General features: G+C 42.1%; 2 protein-coding genes across 6 annotated transcripts; one reads left to right on the top strand and one right to left on the bottom strand.

Moving 5' to 3' along the window:
- The first annotated feature begins 134 nt into the window (after positions 1 to 134).
- Positions 135 to 20,074, top strand: atp1a3b (ATPase Na+/K+ transporting subunit alpha 3b). 4 transcript variants are annotated; one of them, XM_019261237.2, is made up of 23 exons: positions 135 to 220; positions 568 to 661; positions 10,357 to 10,473; positions 10,996 to 11,055; positions 11,277 to 11,480; positions 11,663 to 11,776; positions 12,230 to 12,364; positions 12,977 to 13,094; positions 13,281 to 13,549; positions 13,784 to 13,982; positions 14,103 to 14,347; positions 14,448 to 14,640; positions 14,934 to 15,109; positions 15,231 to 15,367; positions 15,458 to 15,608; positions 16,263 to 16,431; positions 16,597 to 16,751; positions 16,856 to 16,979; positions 17,220 to 17,365; positions 17,454 to 17,584; positions 17,730 to 17,831; positions 17,920 to 18,011; positions 18,474 to 20,074. In XM_019261237.2, the coding sequence occupies exons 2-23, from the start codon at positions 656 to 658 to the stop codon at positions 18,500 to 18,502; spliced, it is 3,072 nt and encodes a 1,023-aa protein (XP_019116782.1). In that variant the 5' UTR covers positions 135 to 220; positions 568 to 655; the 3' UTR covers positions 18,503 to 20,074. The 4 variants fall into 4 exon arrangements, with proteins under 4 accessions (XP_019116782.1, XP_027145513.1, XP_019116783.1 ...); XM_027289712.1 differs by having other exon boundaries at positions 136 to 220; positions 10,396 to 10,473; XM_019261238.2 differs by lacking the exon at positions 135 to 220 and adding an exon at positions 227 to 384 and having other exon boundaries at positions 10,396 to 10,473.
- Positions 20,075 to 21,788: 1,714 nt separating this feature from the next.
- Positions 21,789 to 25,873, bottom strand: rabac1 (Rab acceptor 1 (prenylated)). Of its 2 annotated transcripts, none has more exons than XM_010735035.3 (6): positions 25,683 to 25,873; positions 24,408 to 24,540; positions 23,837 to 24,049; positions 23,489 to 23,586; positions 22,973 to 23,074; positions 21,789 to 22,755 (listed from the first exon to the last, which is right to left on the bottom strand). In XM_010735035.3, the coding sequence occupies exons 2-6, from the start codon at positions 24,527 to 24,529 to the stop codon at positions 22,667 to 22,669; spliced, it is 624 nt and encodes a 207-aa protein (XP_010733337.1). In that variant the 5' UTR covers positions 24,530 to 24,540; positions 25,683 to 25,873; the 3' UTR covers positions 21,789 to 22,666. The 2 variants fall into 2 exon arrangements, with proteins under 2 accessions (XP_010733337.1, XP_010733336.1); XM_010735034.3 differs by having other exon boundaries at positions 24,408 to 24,543; positions 25,683 to 25,867.
- Positions 25,874 to 26,392: the final 519 nt, after the last annotated feature.

The following is a 26,392-nucleotide window of genomic DNA, read 5'->3' as shown; positions in this document are numbered from 1 at the left end:
AAAAGAGCGATAAAATGATTGGCCAGCGATTCCATCAGCGATGAAACGCTCGGGATTCTGATTGGCCGGCTGCGTGAGCGGTAGGCGGGTCTAAGCGGCCCTACTGTTCACTCATTTGCTTGAGGGGGGCGCTTCTTCCACTGGCGGAGTGGTGCGGCTACAGGAGCAGGAGTACTGCGGCAGGTGGCAAAGCGGCGGAGGGAGATCAAGTGCTGAAAAGGTAGCTGTACGGCTCGTTAGTACCGCCGGTCTTTCACCGCAAGTATCAGAGAGCAGAGGAAGGAAGCGCATCCCCGCGTGATGCTCCGCTTGAGACCGCAACATTTCATTTGAAAGACGTCTCACTTGAGGGGGGAAAAAGATTGTAGCCTAATCTTTTTGAAGGTTTGAGAGACAGTTTATTTGAGCCCAGAAAAGAAAAAGAAAAAAAAAAAACGCTTTTATGAGACCAATTGATAATCTCCCTGACGTCTTTTCCTGCTCATTTTTCATTTAAAGCAATCCTGAAAAAAAAAAAAAGAAAACAACAAAAAAACAAACTGAGCATATTCTCTTCTATTTTTCAAGGCAAGGGCATTTTGATATAATTCAACGTGAGGGGCTGACACCTCTCAAGCCGTGCATCACCTGAGAGGAGAAGAGTGACTGCGCCAACATGGGGGTAAGACTGACGATTCCAACTTTTTAACTGCGTTGTAGCTCACCTGAAGTGGCCTGAGAAGTGTGCGGTGGCCTGTTAATCTCTCTTTGACGAGGAAGGGCTTCAAATTGTGCAATGATGTCATTTTTCTTTTCTCCCCTTTATGGAAATCTGAGTGACATTGACTCTAATGCGGAACCGTGTTTTACCCCCGGTCTCCTAGACTGCGACAAATTGATGTAGCCAGTAGCTCCTGTCTAGCGCAGCTATAGAAAGCATTCATTCAAGGGCTCACTTTGATTTGACTTTAGTCTGGTTTTGAATTGAATATTATTGCCTGGTGTTCTTATGCGCTTATGTGATTTAAATAGGTCCTCAGATTGAACATGAATGAGACATGAAAGTCTCTAAAGTGGTTTAGAGGTTGTCATAGTGTCATATGTGTTCCAGGTCTCACTTTCAGGCCTTACTTTGACTATAACCTTGCCAGCCATGGTAGGCCTAATCGGTTTATTCTTATGGAGAGCTCTGGTGAGGGAGGGGGTAATGGGTGGAGGGGTTTAGTTGTGGGGGGTAAGGCTATACATGTTTAAAACATGTTCTGCTCACCCATCATTAACTTGTGTTTTCATGAGTTTTCTTACATTTTAAGGCACCCATGTACATGGTTATCCTATATGACTTTCTCAGTGCTGTGACCTCCTACATGCCCTCATTGCCCCTCATCCCCAGCCACCCCTTCATGTCCTCTCCTTGCTTTTTGGCACTGCCCTCTCTCATGCCACACGCACAAGAAGAAGCATCTGGCGGTGAACCGGGGTGATGCTGGGCACACTGCGTCCTTACAGTGGACGTTGGCAGCGGAGGAGTCTCATCCTCGGCACCCTCGATGACCCATGCGTCATAATGCGGTTACCGGGAATAAGCGCCTCACCAGCTTATTTCCCCTTTAATTTGTGACATAACAGGGACTTGATAATCGCCACACATTCACACAGACTACAGATTAAAGAAATGATGCTTCCAACGCGTTTAGAGAGGAAAAAGAAGATGCGCTCCTTAGAGTTAAATTTGTCAATATGGCATCAGAGAGCATCTGATCTGTTTCCGGATGTCTAGAAAAGCTCATTAGTCATGCAAATTAACCGGAGAGGCTGGTGGAAAAACACGGAAAATGCCACGGTGCAGATGCGACTGCTGTCCTGAGCTATTGCGCAATTTCTCCTCCATCACCATCCTGCGGAAGGAGTTGTAATTTTTAATCTCCGACCTGTGGCCTGTCTGCGGAATTATGCGGTGGCGTGACGCCGCAGACAAGACAGCATGCGGTACTTAGAGATATAGAGGGACGCCGGTATAAGAGAGACGTTGAATGAACAGGATTCTGGAGAAAATGACAAACTCCGGTCCGGTCCGTGTTCGTTTAAGATGTGAAAGCCAAAGCCGGCAGCATTAGTGGGCACTGCGTCAAACGGGATGGGAGTGCAAAAAGTGCTTACGCATGTACTGCTGTTGTGGGGAAGTTTGGAAAAGCACTGTCAGTGGAAGTGATGTGTCATTTCGGGAGATGCCTTAGCTCTTCGGCATTATAAAAGAGAATACGCGCATCCATGGCGGTCTGTGAAGGGTGTTTCCTTGCGTTTCATCCGGTGTGCGCTGAGGTCACCCTGAAAAGGAAAAGGGATGGATAGATGGATGGAGAGGGACGGAGGGATGGATGGATGGATGGATGGATGGACAGGGCATAGAGTATCTTGATATCACGCGTCACCGTCGATTACATTTCCACCTCTCTCTCTCTCTCTCTCTCTCTCTCTCTCTTTCTCTCTCTCTCTTTCTTCGGATAATTTCGCACTGGCGCACTGTGCGATGGCACTTCCAGCTGTCCTTTCCCAAGGCCGCAGGGGGCATCTTTTGCGACGTGCTTCCTGCGTCAAACTAGGGGCGGGGCCTCCGGTGTGGAAATTCCCTGTAAAGAGCTGTGATAGGCTGGAACCAATAGACACGCAGATAGGACTTGGTTCAGAGGCAGCAGTGATGCTATAGACCAAAGCTTAGGCATGTGTCAGGAATACTAGAGAGACAACTGGCACATTTTGTCTAGCACAGAGATAGATGCTCTAAATTTGGCCGAGCATCTCATGTCTCATTTGGCTCATTGTTCTGTTCTCTGCACTGATGCGGCTACACATTACAGTGGCTGATGCTGAGGAGACTATAGGAGGGCTGAACATATGGATCAACCCCTGGTTTTCACCTTCAGACACGTGACACTGATGTTGGGGGGGAAGGGTGCCACTGCTGAGAGAGCAAGAGAGAAAGAGAGAGAGAGAGAAAGGAAGGGCAGATAAGTAGTGACTGGTCTGCAGGTGTATAGAGAGAAAGAGAGAGGGATTTAAAGTGACGGATGAGGCGTATGGAGGGGGAGGGCTGCATATCCTGTTACAGGATAATGACCCGAGGCTCACATTACCATGGCTCCTGTTTCCTCTTGCTGCGCCTTGTGGGATTGGTTATCAGGGGGACAGGAGACAGATGGGATATGGAGAGAGGAAGGATGTGGTTGGGTGGATGATCTTCATAGGACATTGAATTAAGAGTGAGTGTGGTGGTGGAGAGGTGTGGTGTAGGTGAGCTGGTGTCCAGTGGGAGATGGAGAATTCAACAGAGATAAAGGTGTAGTAGCACTGAAGCTTTTTCAGAAGGTCATACAGGCCCGGTGACGACGGGTGTGGTTGAGCAGCTTTTAAATGCAGTGTGGCTGAGGAGAAGCTCCTGCTAGTGCCACTAAGACTTTGATTAGACTTACTAATCTTCCCATGTCATGATATAAAGGTTTCTAGAACAGCCTGTACTTTAATATTGGCAAGAGTGTGCGGTGATTGAAGAAGAAGTTAGTGGAGAGTAGTTCAGGAGTTAGATGTGTGTGGCCTCTGCAGAGGCCCAGCCCTCAGTTTGGTGCAGAGTGCTGCACATCCCTCCCCACTGCACCTGCTGCCTGATGCTGATAGGCTGCACTGTTTCACAACTGATCTGTCCCACGCATTGCAGGAACCAATAGAAAAAGATGTCCATACAGGATCCAATCAACCACATAGTCTCTCTGACCACACAGCCAGCTGGGATCTTTTGGCCCTGTGGCCTAGGGGTCAATTAAGGTCAATATGGTCACCCTTTGAGAAACAGTCTTTCATTGTCCTCTTGAGGGTCTCTGATCAATAGATATCCACTGTAATGAGCACATTGTCCTTAGTGAGAGACTTGCTGAAGGACAGATTTCTCTAGTGCCTCAGCAAAAAAAAAAAGGGGGTTAGCCTCTTTGCTAGTGTGACTAACAGGACAAAGCTTGAGCTTTGAGCTCAGTAGCAGCTTGTGTAATGCTAATAAAAGGTAAAGGTCAGCGCTTTCTCCTTCATGCATTATTTTAAGACAAGATAGACACAATGATGGATATGGCCAACAGTTTTTAACATGTTGGTAGTCTCCCATAATGAGAGCGATTCAGAGGGGTTAGGTTGCCTGACTACAACGACATGACTAATTCAGGGTGTTGTCCTGGAGATGTGTGTATGTTTGTGAAGTGTGTGTAACTGTAAATGTGTGCGTATGTCGACACCAAAGCACAAAGTGTGACACTGGACAGTCACAATGAACAAAGACTTGTTAAAATCAAAAACAGATCACGTTACAAACCTTACTGCATTTGATCTGGATTACGTTCACAGTCATTTAAAAAAATGTACAATAATTAGATTCCTGAACGATTCAGACACACTGAACAAAACAGATCCTGGCTTGCAAATTAAAAAGCAACACACATGCTCATATGTAAATGAGTATTCGGTTTAGTTGTGCAGTCAGCAGATGTTTGTATGGATGTGCGTGCAAACACATCTGCACATGTCTGCATGACCAGCTGTCTGGCCGAGGAGTCCTAAGGTGCCCTCTCTCACACCATGGCGAGATGCCATGTTTGCTACAAGCGCCAACGACCCAAGATTTACAATGCTAATCTAGACCAGACCACATTAACACACACACACACACACACACACACACACACTAAGACACAAACTGCAGTGCAAGCATGTCCCTCAGAACTCACGGGGGTAGTGAGTTCATTGTACAGATCTCAGGCTACAGTTACGCCATTGTCTCTGTGAACAGATGATGATGATGACAGGACAGACAGATGGACAGGAGGGGACAGATGGGGTTATAACTTAAATTCAGATTTTCAGTCTGGGGTTGCGTTTATTGCTTTTGTCTATTTTTAATTTTCTTTTTTTATTTGAGAGCTATATTAATCTCTCTCTGTATCTTTGTGTTTTTGTGGTTTAGAGATTAAGAGTTTCACTTCTAAGCGGCCGCAATATTTCTGCACATTGATTGATTTAGGTAAACTATTCCATCGAATCAATCTATTATGTGTACTTTGTACATGGGGAGAATATTTCTTCCGGAAAAGTTTCATGCCATCTTTTTCCTTTCGTCTTCATGTCTGATATCTGGAGTCTCCTCCTTTTGATGTCTGTCCGAATTTAGAGAGATAAGAAGTCTTCATAAGTCTTCACCCACAAGCCTGAAACAGATAAATTAAATAAATTATATTTTGACAGCAACCATCTAATCTATTAACAGTAGTGATAGAAGCTGTTCCAAACCAAATTATTTAGCACCAAGACCTAATGATAAATGCAAATTGGATTTTGATTAGAGGCGCAGAAAGAAAAGCAGAGTGAGAGAGACAAAGAGAGGAAGAAGCACAGTGGGCTAATCCACTGTAGTAATCAGACTAGGTAATCCCAACAGCTATGTCCCTTGGTGCCTGTCCTGAGCCACCCCACTGTGGCCCAGAGCCCCGCCATCCTGCTGTAAGAAACAGCAGATGGTCCGATGACCTTGCAAGGTCACACACACACGCACATGCAGGCAACGACACGAGTACACACACGACACATATAGTAGGATGTCTACAGATGCACAAATTGGATTTTAACATGCAAGAACTCAAATTGTACTTGTTTAAACTTTTTTTATATTTTCACAAACCTTATCTTAAATGTTGTTTTGAGGAATTATTTTTTGCACCTTTTATTTATTAATTTAGAGAGAAGTTACAGTCACGACATGAGAGACACAAAACAAGACAAGGATGTAGCTCTCGCATGAGTGCAGAGGAGTTGATGTGATTCCTGCTCATGCTCGTATAAAAAGGAAGTGTTCACTCATATTTACGTATGACAAATACTGACAAACCGGTGGTTTCTGAAAAATAAAATTGGAACAATCTGTCAGGGTGGTACTTCCTTTACCTAAAAACCACTTCCCTACTGGCCAGTTCTGCTTGTTGTTGTAGGAGTTCCTGTGTGTGTAATTAAAGGGGAAGAAAAAAAGGCTATATCCGTTAACTGGTCAAACCCACCATGAGTGTGCATGCCTCGACCCGTTGTCTTTAACTGCTCGACATGTTCTCTCAGGTGCCACTCCTAGATTGAATGATACTTCATAGGTACACAATGTGCATACTATTTTAGAGTAGTATCAGTGGATTTCTAAATTGCAATGTCATAGTTTTATGATGTGTAAGAAGTCCTAGTTTTCCTTCCTCCAGGCACGTTTAAGTTAGGAAATACACTGCAAACTTATTTCAGGACTCTGTGTGTTTTTAAGTTGTGTCTTATCTGTATGTCTCATCGTATTATTTCACAATCACTAGGTTTCTCTGTCTCATTCACTCCCTCGCTCTCTCTGCCGCAATGCCGCAGACACTGCTCATACGGACTGTAGCCAACGCAGTGACTCACCTCTGCTCATACAGACACTAGCACACATAAACACAAACTCATTTCTTGAATCAATTGTCTGTCTGAGTTATACAGCAGTGAGTACAGTGTCCAGTTACAGATGCATTAATTATATATCGTCCCGGATCACATCAGGGGATTCTAGGAGCGCTAGGCCACTGCTGCGCTTCGTCACCATGCCAATGTCTGTGTCAGTCACCATGGTTACTTGTCCTCCAAACACACACACGCACAACTCATCTGACTTGTTCACATGAGGACTAAATGCAAGGTTTAGTTTGGTTAACCAGAGCAGGCCTGCAGAATAATTTATGACCAAATCAAGTACACAACCAGGTGAAGCATCAGCTTTTTTGAATTGTTGATATTTTAAGTAGATTTTTTATAAGCCAACATGTAACTGGATGTGAATAACTGCACTATGTAATCCATAGAGGAATATCCAATGTTTCTATTTCCTGATGATGTCAGTAATGTGTCTGTCCATCAGTCTGTTCGTCTGTGTGCTTGTGGGAGAGCGGGTGGCTGTAATTCCAGCCACGAGTCTCTATTTCCTTCCTCAGAAAACGCAGGGGGCTCATTACATTACCCAGAATTGTGTGAGACAGCTGGACACCCACACAGACACGCACACAAAGGAACATCTTGATGCTAAGTATGCTGATTGTATACCTATATATTGTATAGATCTTAACTTTCTCTGCTGAAGAATTAAACAATGAAATAATACACAGTAGACTGCATGAGTAACAACTAACCACAATAATTACAGATATCGTTTAAAGGCTTTGTTTCGTGTTTTTGCAGAAATGTAAGCAACATATTGTAGGTGTAATGGAGACACATCTTATCAGGTAGCAGGGCGTGGATGCAGAGGAAAAAGGAGCTCACATGTATGCTCATAACATACTCAACCGATTGTTAGCACAAAGCAAAGACAAATAAGCAGGCCATTCTTTTCTTTGAGTCATGCTGACGACTACTCATTGATATATCCGCAAACATTCAAACACAGAAAGACCCACACAGATGCCCAGAGTGAGAATATAATCTATTAGCATACAAGAACACATACTCAAAGTGATTACGCACACCGTAAGTAAGGGTTGTGCAATCTATTAGAGTGGGGTCACTGCAGGTCAAACACTGACACAGAGCCAGAAGACAAAGGCTGCTGGTCAATATCTAATTAGAAGCAGGAGAGAAGGGTGACAACAGTCTTTCACTCACTCGCTCTCTGTCTCTTTCTCCACCTGCCTCTCTCGCTCCTTATCTGTCCCTGCTTCTCACCTCCCACTGATGTCTCCCTTTCCGCGTGTCTAATCTTGTCTGTCATCCACCCCCTTAACGCCCATCTCTACTTTTCGTCACATATCGTTTTGTTTGGCGCTCCCCTCCACCTCCCTACCAACCACATATATTGTCTGGACACATGTGTGTTTGTGTTAGGGAGAGAAGAGCCTATATGTGTATCCATATTTATATTATCATTTTCAATGTGCGTGCTATGTGCCCATTGTCTGAAGATCAACTATCCAAAACAACAATATTATAACACCTACAAATGAGCAATTATACACCTTTCGGTCTGTCAACATTGATATTATGGTGGCTGTTTGACTCCTGATTAGGTAAATCTGTTACTTTCCACCTTATTCAACACCTTTGATCTCTAAATAGAGATATGGAGCTATCATTTATCCAAACTGAAGTATAAATACACATAATAGGTACATGTATATGCCAACACACACTTTCTTTCTAAACCACAGACACACACATCCTGGGTCTGTCTCAGAGGGGATGAGCAGCAGTACTTTTCCACTGCATCAGTCTCTGCTTTATGCATCCTCTGCCTCACCAGGCCTGCCTGGTCTTGCTGCGGCAAGAGATTTGCTCACCTGCCCTTTTGTTGTAGAACTGTGTGTGTGTGTGTGTGTGTTTCTTTGCATGCATGTGTGTATCTTCACAGTCAGGTCAGACAGCTCCCTCCCACAGAAATGCTACTCTCAGCCTGACATGCGTGAACAAATAGTTTCATTGTTTGCCTTCACTTCAGGAGCAGTCGTTAAACAGCCCGCGCTCCACAGTTAATGAGGCCCGCGAGAGTTGTCATCTGCGCGTTGTTTCACAGTTTTTCTTTTTCTTTTTTTTTTTTCATGATAACAAACCAGAAACACCGGTCTTGCTAACGGCATACAAATTCAATAAGTAGAGACATGATTTCACACAGCAGCACAATAACAACTTAATTCGGAAATGTAGGGGCAAGTTTGGTAGTCATATTTTGTCGCACTGCAGGTGTGTGTGTTTTGGTGTGGTCTGGGTGTGTGAGTTTGTTCAGTCGAGATACCTATAGGACTTAGGATCTCCATTCATATGTCCACACTGGTGCTTTTGTAAATATGGCAGTGAGTTTTAGCTGATTTATGTGAGTAAACATGCTTTTATGTGTCAAAGGAGAGATCAGTTTCTGAAAATGTTACTACCTGTTTGGACCACTAGAGGGTAGTTATTTTATTTCAGTACACAGTTTTTGTTGTTTTTTTTTAATTTCCAGTGAAGACACACAGCTAGAAATAAAGACTCAATCCTTAACCTCGTCTTTTGATCTTTTGACACACATACCTTTATCTGAAATGAAGAGGATTGTTTGGCATTGATTACCAGTTGACAGGTATTGATGTTTCTGTCTGATTCAGGACAAATGATGTGGCTTCCATATCAGCTGGACTCCGGTACTCTGTCATACTTGTAAACCCCTGCTTCGAGCCGTCAGCGTGTATCTGACTATATTGATCTACCACCAAGGACAGTTTCCTTGATGACTAGGTTGTGTCAGTAAAGGGCCTGTCCACTGGGGCCCACTCACACCTCCTGGGAGGTATTCTTGTATCTCCATGTCACCTCTGACCTTTGATGAGGGACATTTGTATTGATGTGGCCCAGAAGTCAGGCTGTTTTCCATCCGGACAATAAGCTAGAATTACAGTTACAGACTTAGAAGGACTACAATGTGCAGGGGTGGGGGAAAATATCTGGGTTATTAATAGTCCACTCATGTCTAGTTTAACAATGTAAGCCAATTTCTGAGGGGACAATTATAGTAAGGAGTGTGTCTGGAACAAGAGGCAGAAAAGCAAAAATGACGAGGACATTTGATGCATACATGTATTTGTGACTTCATTTTCTTGGTGATCTTGACATCAAAGTGTCTCTGATGTATCTTGTCAAACAGTGCAGAACATACTAGAATCTAATCTGAAAAGACTTTAATGAGCAGAAACTCTGTTTGTCTGCTTGCTCTGTTTCTTAAATGAAAAAGACCAGGAGGCGATTAGTAAACAGGTTGAACCATTTGCACTTGATTATGTCGTGATGTGACCACCAGGCTGTTGTGGACATCAGAGCAAGAATTATTTGATCAATGGAGATCAAATGTTTATGGCAGAGCAGACCTCAGGCGCATGCTTTAATGAGTGGTGACAGTGCATTCTTAATGCAGATGTTTTTGTTCAGCCAGGGTAACCACCAGGGTAATGCATTTACTTTTCAAGGATTCAATAACTCTGATGATCTAACATCTGAGAAACACAGGCTACTTCACAAGGCCACTTCACAGGGATACAACATTATTTACTGTATAGTGAAAGAGAGAAACTTCAAAGGCAAGTTAATAAAGCCCACTGGCTTTATTTCTGATGCAGCCAATGACTGGTAAATACTATTATAATACCAGACTGCTCTCTGAACAATTAAAGCATTTTCAGAGACAAAGAGTAGTTTTCAGTTAATATAATGTACATGTACAAGCCCAGAGGAGAGCTAAAATACAACGCAAAGGTGCACAGGCTACTATCTCCTTAATCTAGTCCAAGGCATGTATAAAACATGTGTGTGTGTCTGTAGTATGGGCGGTCAGACAGTTACCGCGTTGCCACCACACAGGACAAAGATGACCGATCCCCCAAGAAGAAGAAGGGGGCGACCAAGGACATGGATGACCTGAAGAAGGAAGTGCCCATTGTGAGTAAAACCTTTTCTTAACGTCTAACACTTGTGGAACTAAATATTGTTTGAATGTTTGAGGTCAATTCACTTTTAATCCTGTCAGTCAAAAGCTGACACAGATTCCTCCGAGATTTTTATATATATATATATAAGGATGTGAGTAAAATTATTTCTGAAGAAACTCCTCTTCGAGGTTATAGTGAATAAAAGTGAATTGACGCCAACTCTGTTGGAGAGAAGGTGATCTTTCTCATGCAGGCGAAAAAAAATATATATATTTTTTGCTGGTAAAGAGGGGTGACTTGTTATCAGGAGGTCATCACTATGATCCCACATCCCAGCGCAAGAAACAGACACGTGGGTCGCCATATCTGGCTGCCCTGATACTTTCAGGTGAACTGCATGCATGGAGTAAATTTATTTTTGATTTGGACTACTTTATACAAATTTTCCTTGCATGCAATAAATGGCAACTACTAAACATACTGAACTATAGAAAGAGTGCTTATTATCTCTGTTTTTCTTTTCTTTTTTCAGACGGAACATAAAATGTCCGTAGAGGAAGTATGCAGGAAATTCCAGACAGACATCGTCCAGGTGAGTTGAAATATTCTCAGTGCTATTATTTGTTTTTCCAGATAGCCACTAGATGGCATTAGAGTACTTCTATTGATCTAGTTTTGATAACCCAACCCAACAGTCCTCTAAACTTTAACATCATACAAAAGAGATATGTAAGTGTTAACAAACTTGCATCAGTGCAGACTCACTTCTTTCTGTGCTATCTCCTCACCCCATTTCCTCTCTGTTCCCTCCAGGGACTGACCAATGCCAAGGCAGCAGAGTTTCTGATCAGGGACGGTCCCAATGCTCTCACCCCTCCTCCCACCACTCCGGAGTGGGTCAAGTTTTGTCGCCAGTTGTTTGGTGGATTCTCCATCTTGCTGTGGACCGGCGCCATCCTCTGCTTCCTGGCCTACGCCATCCAGGCAGCCACTGAGGACGATCCTGCAGGAGACAATGTGAGCACACACACGCATTCGCATCTGGTCCATCTACACCTCATTAACACATCCATCACGCTTCTGACTCTGAAGTACAGACATAAATAACACCTCGGCAAAGCGATTTTAGTACCACACACACTGTACCCAGTCCCTTCCCACACTCACATATGACTTTGTCTTTCTGTCTCTTTCTCCAGTTGTACCTAGGTATTGTGCTCACAGCTGTCGTCATCATTACCGGTTGCTTCTCATACTTTCAAGAGGCCAAGAGCTCCAAAATCATGGAGTCCTTCAAGAACATGGTGCCTCAGGTAAATCTATGTTTGCTCAGAAGAAACCAATTTATGTGTGAAAGCCTGAAATATGTTTTGGATTCTTGGACATCTGCAGAAATTATAAACACCCAGTTAATGTGACTTTATGTACATGGACACTGGGAAGCAGAAACACTGTTAGTGTAAGTCTTCACATTACCTCCCTGCTTGCCACTGAGATACAGGGTAAATATTGTATATTATTATATATATACAGTATTTTGGTTGGCACTTTTGGTCTGCAAATAGTTCAGAATATTGTGCGTTTTGAATTCAAATGCTTCGAATTTGATGAATTCTTTGCTAACAGAGTTCTTTTTACACAAAGTCTTTGCTTCTTGCTGTAGATCATCATATCATCATATTAATATAAAGAGTGTGTGTCTCTATTAATAGTGTCCAGTGCATATTTACGTGTATTTTCTAACCATTGCTGATATCTCTTTGCAGCAAGCATTGGTGATCCGTGAGGGTGAGAAGGTACAGATCAATGCTGAAGAGGTGGTGGCTGGAGATCTGATTGAAGTGAAGGGAGGAGACAGGATCCCTGCTGACATCAGGGTGGTTTCTGCTCATGGCTGCAAGGTAAACACATACACATACTGTATATACACGACTGGGATTTGAAATGACACACCTGCACATCCACATATCCTTGTATGTAAATCTTACTGGTGGTGACATTTTTACGATATTCTGGAAAGGGGACTGCTGAGGCTGAGTGTGCCGAATTGTAAGCAGTCAGGCAAGATTGTACACTTTATTTTGCTCTGCTCGTCTGTGTTTTTTTCTCCTGCCTCAGTTCGGCGGCAAGCTCTGCATATTTGCTGTCGTTGTAGAGTAAGACTGTCGACAAACAGCCTTGTCTTCGTGAGGCACTTTGCCATGTACCGTGTAGAATCCAAAATACTTCCATGCACTGCTTTCAGATGCTTCGCCTCAAGATGGCTTTGCTCGCTCAACCTAACAATACTAAGTTTACTGATCTGAAAAGAGACATCTGGTAGATAGGACATGCAATAGAGCAAGCTGCGAGTGGAGCGCCCTCTGCTGGATCACAAGGCAAACTACTTTAACCAGTCTGGTGCACTTATAGTCTGTAAATTTCAACTTTAGGTCAAATGTTTAAATTTCAAATAAAAAGTGACAGCCCTGGTTCACACACATTCTTTTCTTTTCTTTTTTGTTTCCCATCAGGTTGATAACTCCTCACTAACAGGCGAGTCTGAACCTCAGAACAGGTCACCTGACTGTACCCATGACAACCCCTTGGAGACCCGAAACATTGCTTTCTTCTCCACCAACTGTGTCGAAGGTATGGTTACCATGGCATTAGTATCACATGCATGCTATCATTAACTTGTGTGCCTGTGGTTAGTCTTAGACTAAAATGTAATATGAACTTGTGATTTAAAAAAAGAATGTTTGTTTATAGGACTAATCAGGACAGGTATAAAAATTGCATATTATCAATTATATTTCTATTATTTTTCCAAATCAGGCACAGCACGTGGCCTTGTCATCTGCACTGGAGACCGCACAGTCATGGGTCGCATTGCTACTCTGACCTCTGGACTGGAGACCGGCAAAACCCCCATTGCCAAAGAGATCGAGCACTTCATCCATATCATCACAGGTGTGGCTGTCTTCCTGGGCGTCACATTTTTCATCCTGGCCATCATCCTGGGTTACAGCTGGCTGGAGGCTGTCATCTTCCTCATCGGTATTATTGTGGCTAATGTGCCTGAAGGGCTGCTGGCCACTGTCACTGTAAGTTCACAGATTATTTGATACTCCTTTGGCTCTTTTTACTGGCTCCTGAATTAGCATACTTAGTTAATTACTTTTGTAATCTTGATCGTTTCTTTTGGGCACATAACAATTTCTTAATTTTTATTTCTTTCTTTATGTTTGTTCTCTCACTTGTCAACTTGTTTTTTTTATAGTACTCTTTTATTTTGAAAGAAGATATAAAAACTAAATCATAAATGCATTTGTCTGCAGGTGTGTCTGACCCTGACTGCCAAACGTATGGCTAAGAAGAACTGCCTGGTGAAGAACTTGGAAGCTGTGGAAACCCTGGGCTCCACCTCCACCATCTGTTCTGACAAGACAGGCACCCTGACCCAGAACAGGATGACTGTGGCCCACATGTGGTTTGACAACCAGATCCATGAGGCCGACACCACAGAGGACCAGTCTGGTTAGTGCAGAGAGGGCATACAGACACCACAGACACCAAATATGTTACCCCTATAACAGGAATTAATGATTACTAGAATCATGAATGTTAGTAAAGCCCACCCTTATGTTCCTTCTGCAGGTGCCTCTTTTGACAAGAGCTCAGTGACATGGCTGTCTCTGGCTCGCGTAGCTGGTCTTTGTAACCGTGCCCAGTTCAAAGGAGGACAAGACTCATTGCCCATCCTGAAACGTGACGTTGCCGGCGATGCCTCAGAATCAGCCCTGCTGAAGTGCATTGAGCTGTCTTGTGGCTCAGTAAGAGTGATGAGGGATAAGAACAAGAAGGTGGCTGAGATCCCCTTTAACTCCACCAACAAATACCAGGTAAGTGAAGGCTTAGACAATAGCTTAGTCCACCTATATATGCACAAACACCCCATACACTATCATCAAATGGATTCCCATATCTGTTCTCCTCCTCTAGCTCTCAGTGCATGAAACAGAGGATCCCAATGACAACCGTTACCTGCTGGTGATGAAGGGAGCCCCTGAGAGGATCCTGGACCGTTGCACCACCATCCTGCTGCAGGGCAAGGAGCAACCTATGGATGAAGAGTTGAAGGAAGCTTTCCAGAATGCCTACATGGAGCTGGGAGGATTGGGAGAGAGAGTTTTGGGTAAGAATGGGTAGAACAGGAGAAAGGGAAAGATGAATGGGAGAGACGGTGACAAGTTCAAACGGAGAAAAGGGGATTTTATTTAGTCACATGTTAGTCACATGTATAGTTACTTCATCTGCATTGGACAGCTACTGGACAGCAATAGTAACTACATACTTATGCGTCAGAGGTGACTGTAAGGTAAGCTGAGTTTGTCAGAGGTGAACTAGGGAAAGGGATACAAGATCCTGGGTTGATTCTTAGACAACAGCACAGATCAAACACTAAATCATGTTTCCTTTTCCCTCCAGGTTTCTGCCACGTGCTGCTGCCAGAGGACCAGTACCCCAAGGGCTTTGCCTTTGACACAGATGATGTCAACTTCCAGACAGACAACCTTTGCTTTGTTGGCCTCATGTCCATGATTGATCCTCCCCGTGCTGCTGTGCCTGATGCTGTTGGCAAATGCCGATCTGCTGGTATCAAGGTGAGCTTTTTCAACAAAAAAAGATCTCTTTGTTCCTTACAGTGTTTTATGTTAAGGGTCTGTTTAGAAGTACCCTTAAGAACACCTGATGAAATGTTGTTTTTGCTGTTCGTGTTGTTAGGTCATCATGGTCACTGGAGATCACCCAATCACAGCCAAGGCCATTGCCAAGGGTGTGGGCATCATCTCAGAAGGCAACGAGACAGTGGAAGACATTGCAGCTCGTCTTAACATACCTGTCAGCCAGGTGAACCCCAGGTAAAGAATATTCACGGGAAAAACACACACATAACAGGCCCACAGCCTATGAGGTCATTAATACATCAATGTTTTAATGTTTGTGTTCAGGGATGCCAAGGCCTGTGTGATCCACGGTACAGACCTGAAAGATCTATCTCAGGATCAGATGGACGACATCCTGAGGAATCACACAGAGATTGTCTTTGCCAGGACTTCCCCACAGCAGAAACTCATCATTGTAGAGGGCTGTCAGAGACTGGTTAGTGCATTTTGAGATTGTTTTATAAAATGTCTCATGGACATTTAATGTTTAGTATGATTTGAACAAAAAGGAGTCAGATCTCTAATCTAGGCAATACTGACTTGATAAGAAGACATTGGAAATTACATCGGATGCATGCAGGGACTAGACTTACAATTTTACAACAGCAGATGGCGCTACTTGTCTGTTGAATGAGGACCCCGTGACATACATAAAACGTGTTTTTTCCACTATGAGATGGTTAGAATGCTTTTTAAATATCAAAAGGCTTTAGTTCAGTTTAATTCAAATAAAATTCATTCTTTTTATAAATTCTTTTAATTTCAAATACATTATACTGATATTTAAATGTGGTGGTTTCATTTAAAATATATATATATATATGCTTATGGTGTTCTATTTAACAACAATAATTATACAATAAACAATGTTTTAAACCGCCAATTTGAACACCAATACAGTTTTTTCATAAAGTATTATCTAATTTAATAATATCATATGAGGTCATATGAATGATGATTATTCACAACAATAAGTAGGTCTCATCTAAAATGAAGATATTTGGGTAGATGATGTATAAATGCATTTAACATCATGTCTTCTATGTATTTATGCTATATAACCTCACACCTCTTCCTTCTTCTCTCCCAGGGTGCCATTGTAGCTGTGACAGGTGATGGTGTGAATGACTCTCCTGCACTGAAAAAGGCCGACATTGGCGTTGCCATGGGGATCTCAGGCTCAGATGTGTCCAAACAGGCCGCTGACATGATCTTGTTGGATGACAACTTTGCCTCTATTGTCACAGGAGTGGAAGAAGGTGAGAGGAACCAAGGAGAACTTGAGGACACAAAACATTTATAGCAATTAAGAAAATGTGATATTTGGAGGTGCATTTGGTTTCTGAGGTCCAACTCTTTTTTGTCACAAGAGTTAGCTTTGTTAGTCCTTGACTTGAGACCTGTCTGTTTTTTTTTCCCTTCAGGCCGTTTGATTTTTGATAACCTTAAGAAGTCCATTGCCTACACCCTGACCAGCAACATTCCAGAGATCACCCCTTTCCTGTTGTTCATCATCGTCAATATTCCCCTGCCACTGGGAACCATCACTATTCTCTGTATTGACCTGGGAACTGACATGGTGAGAGTTCAGTTTTACACTCGTGCACAGTGGCATCACTGAATACAGCTTGTGTTGATGTTACACGTCGTACTGTACTTAAAGTTCACATCCTCTTCCCTCAGGTGCCAGCTATCTCACTGGCTTATGAAATGGCTGAGAGCGACATCATGAAGCGTCAGCCCAGGAACCCAACGAGGGACAAGCTGGTGAATGAGAGGCTTATCAGCATTGCCTATGGACAAATCGGTAAGTGAAATGATGGATGCTCCTGCTGATCCAGGCTGTGAATTGTCTTTGATCTGGATCTAAATTTAATCTTGGTTGCCGGAAAGTCATTTTCTCTTTAAATCAACTTTATCCCCCTTTGTTGTTCACAAACAACAACAGACGGATTATTTTTTAACCTATCTACAATGGTTTGGGGAAAATTAAAGAAGTTAGAGAATGTTAAAATCTATAACTTGATCTCTCTGTATTTCTCCTCAGGTATGATCCAGGCCCTGGGAGGTTTCTTCTCCTACTTTGTCATCTTGGCTGAAAATGGTTTCCTGCCCAGTATATTAGTAGGCATCAGGCTCAATTGGGATAACCGCTCTGTCAACGACCTGGAAGACAGTTATGGGCAGCAGTGGGTAAGTGTGTAGTTTTTGTGTGTTTAAGTAAACTTGTTTTTTCAGGTTTTGTTATTTTATCTCACTGTCTGTCTGTCCTCTCCTCCAGACATACGAGCAGAGGAAGATTGTGGAGTTCACATGCCACACAGCCTTCTTTGTCAGTATTGTAGTAGTGCAGTGGGCTGATGTCATCATCTGCAAGACCAGACGTAACTCTGTGTTCCAGCAGGGCATGAAGTGAGTCCAACAATCAATGTACTTACATGTGTCCTGTCAGTTGCCTGGTTTCCAGAACATATGAGCATAATAGGACCAAAAAAATAGGTTGGCACTCTGCATCATCGTTACTCCTCTTCAATATTTCTTTTCTTTCTTAACCCAGGAACAAGATCTTGATCTTCGGCCTGTTTGAAGAGACAGCCCTGGCTGCCTTCTTGTCCTACTGCCCAGGCATGGATGTGGCACTCAGGATGTATCCTCTAAAGTGAGTGCCATTACTACACGTATCACACACATATTCATATGCTGACTGGTTATTTTTAACCCTTGTGGTTCTCTTGTCTTTCCCACAGACCTACCTGGTGGTTTTGTGCGTTCCCCTATAGTTTTCTCATCTTTGTTTATGATGAGGTCCGAAAACTACTCCTCCGCCGGAACCCTGGAGGTTAGTATTTTTTATTTTCTCTCAATAAACAAATGTTTATGTCTCTAATTTATACTTTATTGATGTTCTGGACCATGTCTTGGCTTGCTGCGATGACTTCTTTGAGTCTCTGCCTGTCAAACTCATGGTGATGATGAGACTTGAGGAAGTCGCTGCACCCAGCCAATTGTCCAGCACACCAAAGGGTTTTTAGCTTTGTAGTTTTTGTACATATTAAACTTTAGAGCTTTAGAGGCAAGAGTAAGAAGACTTTATGTTTGGACAGGTTTCCAGTCTTTGTTCTAAACCGAGCTAACTGACTAATAGCAGTAGACATGAGAGTGGTTTTGTGCATTTCTCAAAATGTTGACCTAGTCCTTTGATTAATGCTAATTCAATGTAAAATCTTCATCAAATATGGCTTGTAAATATTGTTAAATTAACTGTGAACTTGTTTTTGTGTCTCTCTCATTTGCATTCCAGGTTGGGTGGAAAAGGAAACATACTATTGATCGATGGAGCATCTTTGCTCAAACCCCCTACATCTTCCACTTATTTCTCCCCCCTGTCACTCCATCCCTGGCAAGACACACCTCCAGATGCCCCACCCCCTTAAAGACAAAAACCGCTTTGAAGCAATTTTCATCACAACTGCCCCAAAGATTAAAAACAGCAAAAGCACCTTTACAACTTTCTACATTGACCCGCCCCCCTTTCCTCCCATCTCCTATGATACTCTTTGCATGTGTTCTCTCACTGCTGTGTACATAAACCAATATATCTACCAAACGGCAGCTGCATATTGTGTATGTAGATTTGAATGAGCTGAGGATACAAAGGGAGTGTCTATGCTCTGCAAAAAAGGGCCATCCAGCTCCTTTCCCTCCCCGTTATTCCCCCCTGCTCTCTCCCCTTCGTCTTTCTCTATACCTTCGTTCCGCTCTCTCTTCCCTCCTCGCCAATCCCTTTGCTTGTCCTCCAATCACACACAGATATAAAGATCACACAGTGAGATCCCACCGCCGACACCACTTCGACTGCCACCTCTCGCCTCCGTCTCCTGTCTGTGGAGGACCAGCGGAGTGGTCATTTCCCTGTCGTTCTCGCTGCGTCCATTTTCCTTCTCTTCCGTTCTCGACGGCCACAGTGTTGTTGTTTTTTAATATGTGGGGTACGGGGGGGTTTCAATGATTTTACTTGTCTTTTTTATTTCTAAGATGAGAGGGGGGGTATGTGAGAGCTGCTTTTCCTCATTTAGGCCTAACAAAGCACACCCCATGCCGTCCTGTCCCCCCTCTTTCCCTCTCTGTCTCTCACACTCCTCCCCTCCTGTCCCTCCTACCCCGTTTGTCTCTGTTTGTGTGCACTGTGTGAACCATTGTCCTTGTTAATAACTATTACAGTACACCCCCCCGCCCCCCCCCCCCCCCCCCCCCTCCCCCCCAAGTTGGTAAATACAACTCAATCTTTCTGTGTGCTCTAGGAAATCTATATAATTCTATACTGAATTTAAATGAAACAATAAAAAAACATGTTGAAAAACAGCTCAAGAGAGACATTCATGAAGAAAAACATCAACAATATCTGTGAGATAGAACAAGCAAGAGAGATATTTGTCTCGCTTTTTTGTTTTTCATTTGGTTTCAGTTATTTTTGCTGGTTTTTCAGGAGGCTACTCTAAAACTGTAACAGCAGAGCGGGGTTTTGGTTGTGCTTTTACCAAAAGACACAAGACACCAACCAAGGCTTTCAGGTTCCTGTCACTGCAGGTGTGCCGGTATGATGTGGTGTAGTGTGCTGTGATGTGGTGGTGATGATGATGATGATGATGAGGCCACATGTCTGGTGTTTAATACCGGATTCGGTTCAGCCCAGATCCTGGTATTGCCCGGTCTATGGCTGTGGGTCTGTGTACGTGTATTTGTTGGGGAGACAGTGAAGGGCCAGCGGTCTCAGGCTCGGTCTCAGATGACTGCAAGAGTTGAAATTCAAGAAAATAAAAAAAATACACAACTAGTAGAACATGTGTGTCAAATCAATGAAACCAACACCAATAAAACATCTAGAACATTTAATACAACCTAGACCTGTCTGTGTGTCTTTCTGTCTCTGTTTTTACTCATGAAAAATGACACATCACTCTATTAGAGAATAGTTTTCTTTTCTTTTACCTCCCTGAGTCTTTGTCCTTTTTTACTGTTCTATCCTAAAAATGGCAGCATACTAGAAAGAAATATAAGGAATTTGATTGTTTATTACAATAAAACTACAACAAATTCCACATATATATGAGATAGCTTCCAGTGTGAAATGAAAACTTAAAGTAATTTTTGTTTACCGTTGACTCACCATTATTCTAACATATATTCAAATATGAAATTAAAGTATCTGACATTATTTCATCACACTAATAAACTGATTCATACATGACGCTAATTTCTTGATTTGTTTCAGTCAAAGGTAGCGTACAACACAGAAGGAATGAGAAAGTAGAACACAAGGATAGGACGCCACCTAGTGTTGTGAATTTAGATGCAAACTGCATAATGTTAAAGTAGCATAGGGGGAAGAGTTGGCAGCAGCCCAGGGTAATGCACCAAACCACTCTGTAAATGTGTCAGCCCTGTCACACATCAACTAAGATGAGCTTCAGGGCAAGAATCACTGTCAGCAGAATAGCCTTAACAATGGCAACAACATCCAACTATTTCCCAAAAAAAGCATCTTTCTGGACTATAAGAAAATACGAACTAGTGCATAAATAATATGCTCAGGAAGGACTAGCAACTTTTGTGGTTTATAAAAGTTATTATTTTCAAACGGTTACATTCCTGCGAATAAATTGAGGCTGTATATCTTTTATCTTAGGGGAACAGACTGTAATTGTTCTACCTCTCTGTGCCACAGGGGTCATCTATTTTAAATGAACTTATTATTGGCCACATACTTCACAAATCAAGTAAATTATACACAATACGCGGCTCTATAAAGTGAGAGATAAGGATCGGGTGGTCTGAGAGGTCACTTTGCTGCATCCTGTGCAAATTTAGGACACGTCCCTTTGAATGAGAAACAGAAGAAAACTTTCTGCCACGGCTGTCCAATGACAAATGTAGTGTCTCTTGCTCATACATACACACACACACACACACACACACACACACACACACAAGCACGCACACTTTCTGTCACTCTCACTGACAAACACACTCACGCTCTCACCCTCTCTCTAATTTCCCCTGTGTCTCTGCAGTGAGCTCACTGCAGTGCGACTCTCCTCTCTCCCCCCACCGCGCACACACACACACACACACACACACACCCCCAACACACCTCGCCACCCTCCGTATAATAGAATATCGATCGCTCGCCTTTGCCGCAGTGTGTAAGCGAGTGTGTCTATGGACGAATGTGTGTGTGTGTGTTTCTGACTGGGGCCCTTCAAGGTCATCGCCATGGCAACCTGAGCATGGGGTCCTCTTGCTGTGCTGTCACAGAGCACAGGTCACAGGGGTCACATGAAAAAAAGGGGGACAAGAGGGGGACCATGGAGGGACGAGAGGGGGTTGGCGAGTGCTGCAGTGTTTGGTGTACTAGAGATAGAGAAGAGGAACCACGAGGATTGAAACGGTCTTATTCCACCGTGTATTCAGAGCAGACCAGAATAAAGAGAAAATGTACAAAATACTAAAGTACACTGAGTTCTCAACAACTCCTGCCATGGATGCACAAACAAGAGAACAAACTACCTGAATTAATTTAAGGCAGAATATAAAAGAACACCAAAAGGCCTAGAAGTTATCTGTACCTCAGGGGTTTATTGCACTTCCAAAATGTCATTTAAATACAAAAATACCCAACTTACATGGAAACGTAAACAAATGAATGAGGAATTTCAACAAATATTTCAGGTTTACAGAATGATCAGAACGTTCTGAGTAGAGCTGCTGATAAATATGCACACAGACAGTAAGCAACATATTATCTCAAATACAAAACACTACTGACCTTTTAAGATGTATTCTCATTAACCTATCTATGTTAAGTACCCTATCTGAAATCCTAAAGTGTTTATTTGTATTCTCTTGAATAAACATGATTTCATTTGTGCATGATCATTATAAGAGACATGTTTTTTTAAAGCTTTAAATGGCACTTTTCCTTTGGAAAATAAATCTTTTTTTTTTAGCAGTTTAGAGTTGCAAACAGTACATTTACATCAGAAATCAGCTATCTTATCAGATGGTACATGACTTATTTTTGAATGTATCTACAGCAGAGTACAGCACAGATCCTAAGAGATTAATAAGCTGAAATACGTCACAGCATGACGGACGTTGCCGGGAGCCAGAGGCCATTTGGCACGAACCAGAGCAAGATATAAAAAAATGTAGAGAAAGGCATATAGTCTGTATGATTATGTGCTTAAATACTCATTAACAAATTATTTGTGCATATGGTTATGAATGAGTTTGTAAAAGGCAACATAGTTTGGAATAACGATTACTTTACGGGCAAGACAAGGTGCGTTCTTGGTACAGTGGCATACGTAAGATGCAGGGAATACAGGATGCACACACAGCTAAGGAACAGATCTGGGAGCACCTCTCTAGGTTAACAGGGTCAAAGTGATGACTGATCGTCAACCAGCATGTGCTGAGAATTCAGCCCGCTCTTCACACTGGCTCCATGAGGAGCTCTTCCATGTCGGATCCCTCCAGCTCACGGAACGCAGCATGAGAGCCGATCACAAACAGCGTCGCTCCTGAGAGGAAACGTGACAAATGGAAAAAAAGCGGAATGTGAAGAGAAAAACATTTAGAGTTTGTCTGCACGCATTTAGCTGACACTACGATGCAAACACTTTCATTGAATATAACAGTAGAATATGTGTTCATACATTAATATTTTTAAAAAACAGCTGCCGTGACAAGCCCAGAATAATAATGGATGTCAAGAACAACTAATGTGTTTTGGCTTACCTAGAACCCAAAAGACTGCAGCTCCAGCTCCAGCCAACCAGAACACAGGAAGAGACACAGCTCCAGCCAAACTCATCTGGTGAGGGACAGTCAGCTCCTTGCCTGGTTGGCAAGAGAGAAAAATAAAAAATAAAAACACAGATTTAACAACACACACATTTGTGCTGCCTCTTGGAGTTCTGGTAGAATGGCAATAAAAACTCAAGATTACACTTGATTTTCTTACACTACACTAGATGTGTGTTTTATCTACGCTTAAATAAATGAACTTGTTTCTTTGCCTGTTAAAAGTCACAGAGAGCTAACACGACATTTATTACACAAAATTAAGAACATATTTTCAAAACAAATTATTGTCCTGGTAGGTTTGATTTAACTGCACAGACACACAAACAGACACAGAAGTTTACAGTTGACAATTAAAATTCCAGTGTGCCTAATCATTTTAAGAACTCACTGGAATTTAGCAGGAACACAATTAAAGGGCTGCAGGGCATACCTGACAGCTTTACTCACCGAGGACAACAAGTTTGGACTCGAGGGACTTGAGGTGAATGATGTAGAAGGCACCAGCGAACACAGCCAAGGCAATCAGGAGCATTGGAGAGCTGATACTGTAGGAGGAGAAACACCAGGCAGCAATTTTAGAGTTTGTTTGTATCTCAATTTAAAGCTTGAATTATTGTACACTTTACTTTTTAAGTCAAATCTCACACACGTTTTTATTTCTTTCTACATCTAGTGTCCAAAACTCAACAAAGACGTTCCTGTGTATTGTGTACACACTGTGTGAGTAAGAGCTGGCAATAGGAAGAGTAAATATTAACATAACAACATAAATGATTTCCTCTTTGTTGGACTTACATGCAGTACAGGATGAGACCCAGGAAGATGAAGGTGTAGTTGCTGTTGTAAGTTTCCACATTTTTCACAACCCTCTGGCACATATCTCCAAAATTGCGGGGCTTCGAAAACTTGCGTTGGTCAACAAAACTGGCCCAAGGTCGAATGGACACCCGACGTCTGTCGATCCACTCTTTAGCCATACTGACTGAGAAGCCCTTGGGGAGCCAGAGCCTGTGAAATAAGACATTATTAGAATAAGTATGTATTCTGAAATTCAGAGATTATCATTGTAAACAAGCCTACAGAGAGTACTTGCTCTGTTAACATGTCAGCTGTAGACTGTAAATACATTTAAAGAGCCTTATCAGTTGGATATTCAATATAATTTGCCTCTATTAAAGACTAATAAGCAATGGTAGCAGATATTTTTGTATATTTACAACGGGTAGGAGAAAAGACATTTGAGCAACACAGAATCACATGCACGCTTGATAACATCATCGTTACTAATCATCTTAACTTAGAGGTACTATTGTGTGATGAATTTGGTGCACATCGCACTAAAAATAAAAAATATACAGGCTCTTACTTTGCCATGATTCCAGCTCCACCAGTGCCAGTCGGATGAGCATCATCGGCACTGAACAGATCTCCGGCCTTGCTGTCCATGTCTACAAGGCAGTTCTCTCCTTTTGGAGCTCCAGAGGACATTTACAGACTGTCTGCTACAAGGCAAGAGTAAAAACACAGACATAGAAATTAATACCATCATCATTAGCTAGCTATTCATTTTTTTGTCTACACGGTCAGGTAGCCAACACAAACAACAAAGGAGACAGAACTTTAGTGCTGACTGGTGCTAGATATCATTAAAAGCTTCTTTTTTTTAACAGAAAAACAAAAGTGTTAGTCTGCAAAATAAAATATTCTTAAGCATTATTTTGTTGTTGCATCACTTGTATTGGCACTGGTTTCATCAAATGATGAGGCTGAATCTTCAAGATAAAAGCAGGTGAATACAGGTAACAGGTTAATCATCAGCGCTGAGGAGAGGACAAACAATCTTGTTCAACAGGAACGACCACGTGCCCAATATATCTGTCTTGGGCTCCAGGAACATTTCTACCAGATGTGTGCATGTAAAACTGATAATAAATTAATACAAACAGACTTTAACATGGGACATAAAGCTTATGTCACATACATCTGCTTCTTATAGCTTGCTTTAATAATTTCATACCATTAGATAAATGTTTTTATTATTATTTCATAGCAAAATCTAAAAAAAGAGAAGACATTGCTTTGAGATTCTCGATCCTGTTACTACTTCAGATTCATCTGAACAACCGTTTAAATCTTATTGGTAACAAAATATTAATGATTGTTGCAGTTTGTAGTGCCATAAAAAACAAGTGTAAATAGTTTATAACTATTTCGTTCATAACAATAGATGCCTGCACCTCACATTCATGCAGGGTGTGTGTACTAAAGAGACACGGGTCAGCATTACAGCACACAGTGTTTGACTAGTGGAACATTTTAGTCAACAAAGGGCTTGGTCACTGCCACATCGCTAAACACACAGGATATTCAAGTCACTGGTTGTCAGCACACATTCATAAAGGACTAATGTATAAAGTGACTTAGATAGCGTTAGTAATGTTTTTTACGTGTGTACAGACAGTTAAATAAAAACAACTTTGTTGTTGTTGTTCAAAAGATTACCACGGTTAGCTCCTGTGCTAATTCATGTTAGCTACATGTTTACGTCGCAACACTGTTTGGACTTTTACAGACGAGTCTCCAAAATAATAAACCTGTCTGAAGTGAGAGCTGTCTAATGGTTTTAAGTAAATGTACTCACAGGAGAACTTTGGTGGGACTGCCTCAGACGCTTTGTTGCTGTGATGTCTCACGGATGTGATGTGGATGTTGTTCAACTTCCTGCTGTCGTCGAGTCAAGGCGCAAAACACCGCCACCTACCGACCGCAGTCAGGACTACAGCCCTCTGCTGTGTGGTTAAACTCGGTCACACAAACAGTTTCTGATAATTACATTAATTACATTTCTCCATATACAGTATATCTCCATTGTTTTAGCGTTATTCGCATTGCAAAATCAGTATTAAAACAGCCGACTTGGGATCAGCTGCTTTTTTTTCAATTGAGCTGACATGATGAAGAGCTCGTGGAGATGAACTGACTCCAGATCTTTCTTTTTTCCCCAAAAAAACTTTATTTAAGAAAAAACAAACAAATAAGACATTTAGTCATACTAGTTCACATTGTACAATAGTAACATAGCATCGACATAGTTACACGATAATATAATGGATCAAAAAGAAAGAATGCAGAAATAAAACTTAGATGTGCCAGACTTTGTAATCTTACATGTAAATAAAGTTCTAGTTATAACTGTTGTGACGGGTTACTGGTTGAAAATATCTGCATGAATATTCATTATAGATATAGATTTTTTATTAGTAATTAACTTAAGAGACTTAAAATAATAGATGATTAAATTATGGTGATGAATCTTGAAATTTACATTTATGGATGTGAAATGTCCCTAAT

This window comes from Larimichthys crocea, chromosome XVI (genome assembly GCF_000972845.2).
Source record: "Larimichthys crocea isolate SSNF chromosome XVI, L_crocea_2.0, whole genome shotgun sequence".
Lineage (NCBI taxonomy): Eukaryota > Metazoa > Chordata > Actinopteri > Sciaenidae > Larimichthys > Larimichthys crocea.
Note: the sequence above shows the minus strand (reverse complement) of the source record. Positions and strands in the feature narration are given on the sequence as shown.

Coding starts and splice junctions, on each gene's coding strand:
- atp1a3b (XM_019261237.2), top strand. Junction 16,752..16,855: donor TTGACCTGGGAACTGACATG/GTGAGAGTTCAG, acceptor CTCTTCCCTCAG/GTGCCAGCTATCTCACTGGC. Junction 17,585..17,729: donor GTGTTCCAGCAGGGCATGAA/GTGAGTCCAACA, acceptor TTCTTAACCCAG/GAACAAGATCTTGATCTTCG.
- rabac1 (XM_010735035.3), bottom strand. CDS start 24,529: ATGTCCTCTGGAGCTCCAAAAGGAGAGAACTGCCTTGTAGACATGGAC. Junction 24,050..24,407: donor GGAGCTGGAATCATGGCAAA/GTAAGAGCCTGT, acceptor CTTATTTCACAG/GCTCTGGCTCCCCAAGGGCT. Junction 23,075..23,488: donor GTCCAAACTTGTTGTCCTCG/GTGAGTAAAGCT, acceptor CTTGCCAACCAG/GCAAGGAGCTGACTGTCCCT.